Source organism: Austrofundulus limnaeus, unplaced genomic scaffold (genome assembly GCF_001266775.1).
Source record: "Austrofundulus limnaeus strain Quisiro unplaced genomic scaffold, Austrofundulus_limnaeus-1.0 Scaffold2002, whole genome shotgun sequence".
Taxonomy (NCBI): Eukaryota; Metazoa; Chordata; class Actinopteri; order Cyprinodontiformes; family Rivulidae; genus Austrofundulus; species Austrofundulus limnaeus.
In genome coordinates, this window is record NW_013954404.1 from 4,558 (window position 1) to 10,800 (window position 6,243).

Sequence of the window (6,243 nt, forward strand, 5' to 3'; positions counted from 1 at the left end):
TCCCAGGTAGTAAAGGCTCCGCCCACATGTTTATACATCTCCCAGGTAGTAAAGGCTCCGCCCACAGGTTTATACAGCTCCCAAGTAGTAAAGGCTCCGCCCACATGTTTATACAGTTCCCAGGTAGTAAAGGCTCCGCCCACATGTTTATACATCTCCCAGGTAGTAAAGGCTCCGCCCACATGTTTATACAGTTCCCAGGTAGTAAAGGCTCCGCCCACATGTTTATACAGTTCCCAGGTAGTAAAGGCTCCGCCCACATGTTTATACAGTTCCCAGGTAGTAAAGGCTCCGCCCACATGTTTAAAAAGTTCCCAGGTAGTAAAGGCTCCGCCCACATGTTTATACAGCTCTCAGGTAGTTGAAGAGTGCACTCAGGCCTCCCTCCAGGACCTCCTTCACAGGCTTTAGCAGAGGATTGTGGACGATGTGGAGCCCTTTATCCAGAGGATGGCAGGCCAGCCTTTCCAGCCGGGACAACTGGTGCATCTCCTGAATAGAACACATCATCTTCAGCACCATCATCATCATCAGTGTCATTACTTGTACTTGTTCAGCTCTTTACCTGAGGAATATCCCGGATGTAGTTAAAGTCCAGGTTCAGCAGCTCTAAACTGAAGAATTTTAAAATGTTTAGTTTTATGCAGTTATATTTGCTGAAGTTTTACTGTCAGGTGGTCACCTATTCATGTGGTTACCTGGTCCTATGGTTATCTGGTCATATGATTTCCTGGTCATGTAATTACCTGGTCATGTGGTCACATGGTACTATGGTTACCTGGTCATGTGGTTTATTCTTGATATGGTTTTGTGGTGATGATGTTTTCTGCTTATATGATCACCTAATTGTGTGTATACCTTGTCATGTGGGCAACTTGTCATATGTTTACCTGGACTTGTGTTTACCTGGTCAGGTGTTTACCTGGTCATTAGGTCACCTGGTTATGTGTTTACCTGGTCATGAGTTAACTTGGTCATTAGGTCACCTGGCTATGTAGTCAGCTGGTCATGTGATCACCTGGTAAGGAAGCAGAGGGCCTTGGGCAATGACTGGAGACTGTTTCCCTCCATGATCAGTGTCTTCAGCTCCACCAGAACCTGGATGTTCTCAGCCAGGTTCTCCAGGCGGTTACAGGAAAGATCTAGAAAGACCTGCAAAGACCAAAGAGGTCACTAATGTGGAGAAACATTTCCTTGTTAAACGAAAGTGTTTGTGTCTGTCCACTGAGGAAGCACCAGAGCCTTCATGCTGTAGACGCAGGTTGGGACRTGAGCGATAAGGTTGTTACTCAGGTTCAGTTTCCTCAGTCTGGTCAGATTGGAAAGAGAAGGCGGCAGGGAGATCAGCTGGTTGTCTGCCAAACTCAGTACCTTACAAACAGAACCAATGAAGGAGAATGAGCTTCCATCTGTGGTGCATCTCAGGACTTCAAGAGTCTCTGTTGGACTACAGCTTTAAAATTAAAATATTCAAATTTAGATGTGAAAGTGTTTTAATACAAGAGGATTTAAAAATCATCTTTGCACCTTTTAAGATTAACTTATTTAGTTCATTTCTAACCTTTTAGCATTTAAAATGAAGTATGGGCTCTGCAGGGCTGGCATGTGATACAAACAAAATGTGGCTTTAAAGAACAGACAGACTGAGGATCATCAGAGGCAGCAGGACTTTACCTCCAGCTGTGAGCAGTCTCCCAGCTCTTTGGGAATTTCAGTCAAACTATTTCTGTATGCGAATAAAACCCGAAGTCTCCAGAGCTGTCCGATCTCTGCTGGCAGGCTGGTCAGCTGAAAACAAAAGCGAGACAAAGGATGAACTTCCACAGTTCACATCAGAACCTCTGATCCATTCATCCTGCTTCTACTGGTTCTACAGTGGGCTCTGACTGTAGGGGGTCCTGCAGACTCTTAGTGTTCCTGTTTCTTTAGGGTCTGACTGTAGGGGGTCCTGCAGACTCTTAGTGTTTCTGTTTCTTTAGGGTCTGACTGTAGGGGGTCCTGCAGACCCTTAAGCTAGGTTCATGGTCAATGCATCATGCAGGGCACTAGGGTGCGCGCGCCATAAGTGATGCAATAGCACCGTCCCTGCCCCGTGCATTGGCTCCATGTGTTATCCTGGGGCGAGKTCGTGCACCTCCAAATTATTGTAACTTAGCAAAGACTGCGTGCACCGCGTACCATTCAAATAGTCTGTTTGTTTGTCAAGATTTTGCTCTSCTACTTTCAGCATTTCCAYAAGTTATAAMGTGTCATTTTGGAGAAATCAACTATGTAAATGCCATGTATGAACAGCTTCACTGCTGGAGAGGGTGCGCRCGCTCCAAAGCACGACTATATTTCAGCCTTTAGTGTTCCTGTTTCTTTAGGGTCTGACTGTAGGGGGCGCTGATGTTTCTGACACTGCTGCTTCTGTGTCGGAGTCCAACTGAAGCTTGAAGGACAGGGCAGAAATAGGATACAGGTGGATTACGGAATAATTAAAACATTTTTTTTACCCAGGAGGCCCAGCAGCTGCTTGATCATGCTGCCTTTCTCATGAGCTGTCAGATAGAAATTTTTGTATTGAATTTTCAAATAAATCAAAAAGAACATTAGGAAAAAAACTGTCCAAATATGCAGGTTTCTAAAGTATTGGAACAGGAGTCATACGTAACATATTTGTCTAAGTACAAATAATCATGAGGTTCCAAAGGCTACATCTTTCAGTACATAAGAAAGGAAATAAATTTGATCATGCAGGGGGTGTGCCTATATCTCTTCAGTCTAATCATTCAGATATAATGAATCTCTGTCCCTCACATAGATGATGAAACAACCCCATATTTTCTGGAATACCTCCTCTCTATTTTTGAGAATGTACAAGTTTTTTCCAGGGCTAAGCTAGAAGTCAGTTTCTTAAGCAATAGAGGTTTACCCATAGATTTCCGGTCAGATTTCTGATCTGAACACAGAGCAAACAGAAAACCTGGTGGATCATTTCATAGAGTTTTTAAATATTCAAAAAGGAACAGAAGAGAAGGGCRGAGCTGTCAACTGACCACTACCTGGTGGAGAGTTGGCTCTGATGGTGGGGAACGATGCCAGTCAGACCTGGCAGACCCAAACGTATAGTGAGGGTCTGCTGGGAACGTCTGTCAGAGTCTCCCGTCAGACGGAGCTTCAACTCAAACCTCCAGGAGAACTTTGAACATGTTCCGGGGGAGGTGGAGGAGATTGAGTCCCAGTGGGCCATGTTCTGTGCCTCCATTGTCGAGGTGGCTTACCTGAGCTGTGGCCGTAAGCTTATCGGTGCCTGTTGTGGCGGCAACACCCACAGTGAGAGATGCTGTCAGGCTGAAGGAGGAGTCCTATCAGGTCTTTTTGGCCTCTGGGACTCTGGAAACAGCCGATAGGTATCGGCAGTCCAAGCGGATTGCGGCTCGGGTGGTCGCTAAGGCAAAAACTCAGGCGTGGGAGGAGTTCAGAGAAGCCATGGAAAAAGACTTCTGTATGGCTTTGAGGTGATTCTGGTCCACCATCCTGTGTCTTGGTGGGGAAAGCGGTTTGCCACCACCACTATTTATTGTGAGGATGGTGCGCTGCTGACCTCAACTCRGGACTTTGTGGGTCAGTGGGCGGAATACTTCAAAAACCTCCTCAATCCTACCRACAGSTCTTCCCATGAGGAAGCAGAGCCTGAGGACCCTGGGTCGGACTCTCCAATTTCTGGTGCCGAGGTCACTGAGGTGGTTAAAAAGCCCCTCGGTGGCAGGGCGCCGGAGGTGGATGAGATTCACCTGGAGTTCCTTGAGACTCTGGATGTTGTGGGGTTGTGTTGGTTGATGCGACTTTACAATATTGCGTGGACATCAGGGGCAGTTCCCCTGGAYTGGCAGACCAGGGTGATGGTCCCYCTATTTAAAAAGAGGGGCCTCAGAGTGTGTTCCAACTATAGGGGGATCACACTTCTGAGCCTCCCTGATAAGGTCTATTCAGGGGTCCTGGAGAGGAGGGTCTRTCAGATAGTTKAATCTCAGATTCAGGAAGAGGAGTGTGGTTTTGGTCCTGGTCATGGAACAGTGRACCAGCTCWACACCCTCAGCAGGGTCCTGGAGGGTTCATGGGAGTTCAACCAGTCTACATGTGTTTTGTGGACATGGAGAAGGCGTTCCACYGTGTCCCTCGGGGACTTCTGTCGGGGGTACTCCTGGAGTATGGGGTACCAGGCCCATTGATAYRRGCTGTTAGGTCCCTACTGTKTCAGAGTTTGGTTTGCATTGCTGGTAGTAAGCTGTAATTGTTTTTGGTGAGAGTTGGACTCCACCAAGGTTGTCCTTTRTCACMGATTCTGYTYATAACTTTTATGGACAGAATTTCTAGGAGCAGCCAAGGTGTTGAGGGGATCCTTTCTGGTGAMCTTAGGATCACATCTCTGCTTTTTGTGGAKGATGTGGTCCTATTGGCTTCATCAGATCCTGATCTCCAGCTCTCACTGGAGCGGTTCATGGCCGAGTGTTAAGCAGCCGGGATGAGGATCAGTGCCTCCAAATCCCAGACCATGGTCTTGAGCCGGAAAAGGGTAGGGTGTCTTCTCCGCGTCAGGGAGGAGGTCCTGCTCCAAGTGGAGGAGTTTAAGTATCTCAGGTCTTGTTCATGAATGAGGGAAGAATGGAGCAGGAGATCAACAGGTGGATTGGTGCTGCGTCTGCAGTGATGTGGGTGTTGTACCGGTCTGTCATGGTGAAGAGAGAGCTGAGCCAGAAGGTGAAGCTCTCAGTTTACCAGTSGGTCTACGTTCCTACCCTCATCTATGGTCAGGAGCTTTGGGTAGTGACTGAAAGAAGGAGATCACAGATCCAAGCAGCTGAAATGAGTTTCCTCTGCAGGGTGTCTGGGCTCTCCCTTAGAGATAGGGTGAGAAGCTCAGTCATCCAGGAGGGACTCAGAGTAGAGCCGCAGCTCCTCCACGTCCAGAGGAGCCAGTTGAGGTGGTTCATCTGGTTAGGATGCCTCCTGGACTCCTCCCTGGTGAGGTGTTCTGGACACGTCCCACTGGGAGGAGACCCAGAGGAAGACCCAGGACACGCTGGAGGGACTATGTTTCTCAGCTGGTCTGGGAACACCTTGGGATTCCCCCAGAGGAGCTGGTCCAAGTGTCTGGAGAGAGGGAAGTCTGGGTCTCTGCTGAGGCTGCTGCCCCCRAGACCTGACCCGGATAAGAGGAAGAAAAYGGAYAGACAGATAAAKAAGAACACCTAAACTGGCTCTGGTTGGTGTCCATCAGCCTCTCAGCTGGTTATCTTCAGAAGTGCAGGAAATAAAACATCCTGACATGTGACCCTACAGGAAGTGAAATGAGATTTGTGTTCACCTGGTTACCCCACAAGTTGAGGACCACCAGGTTGGAGAGGCGGTTTAGCTGAGGCGGAAGAACCTTCAGATCGTTCAGGGACAGATTCAGCTTCTGCAGCTCCAGCAGCTCCCACAGCTCCTCTGGGACTTCCTGCAGAATAAAACATAGAAGAGTGAGAGGATCAGCCTGAAAACCCTCCTCAAAGAAGGAAAACTAAACTGAGTTTCACAGTTTACAGCAGCAGAACCTCCACTCTTCCTCCCAGCTGAAGGTACAGCTGCAGTACCTTCAGTCCACGACGAGCCAGGCTCAGAATGTTGTATCCAAATTGTTTGGCGGTGAGCCTTCGGATTTTGTCAGCTGATGTCAGGCTGTCCTCCAAGCCCAAGCTCCTTCTTTGTTCCTCCTTCACCTCCTCCCGACACACCATGCCCCCCATCTCCTCCTCAGACAGAGATTCACTCCAGAACCCAGACTGTTCTCAGACCATAAGGGTTTTTAATCAGTGCCAGCCTTCAGAGRTTCCTTCCAGAGATGTTCCTCTGTGGTTAATTTACCCAGATGTCCTTTTCTTGGTGTTTCTTTATGTTCTAGTAGAACCTTATTCTGTCCAGATGCTTYAGGTTCTAATAGAAGTGTCTTCTATCTAGAGGAGCTTACAGATCTGTGTTGCCCACAGGTATATCTTCAGTCCAGATGGTCCTCAGCTGTTCTRTCTCTACTCAGAGACCAGGACTCTGATGGGACTGAGTGAACCCCTGGAGGTTAGAAACAAAGAGTTGAACTTAGAAACATTCCTGATTAAGACTTGATTCTAAAACACTACAAATGTCCGTCCATCCATCCATCATCCATCATCATCCATCCATCATCCATCCATCATCCATCCATCATCCATCCATCATCCATCC

At 47.8% G+C, this 6,243-nt stretch overlaps 1 protein-coding gene across 1 annotated transcript; it reads right to left on the reverse strand.

The window, feature by feature from the left end:
• Window positions 1-6: 6 nt before the first annotated feature.
• Window positions 7-6,176, reverse strand: LOC106536844 (leucine-rich repeat-containing protein 30). The gene is made up of 7 exons (XM_014034181.1): window positions 5,619-6,176; window positions 5,351-5,482; window positions 1,675-1,788; window positions 1,237-1,371; window positions 1,019-1,152; window positions 566-614; window positions 7-492 (listed from the first exon to the last, which is right to left on the reverse strand). The coding sequence occupies exons 1-7, from the start codon at window positions 5,769-5,771 to the stop codon at window positions 343-345; spliced, it is 867 nt and encodes a 288-aa protein (XP_013889635.1). The 5' UTR covers window positions 5,772-6,176; the 3' UTR covers window positions 7-342.
• Between the last annotated feature and the right edge of the window lie 67 nt (window positions 6,177-6,243).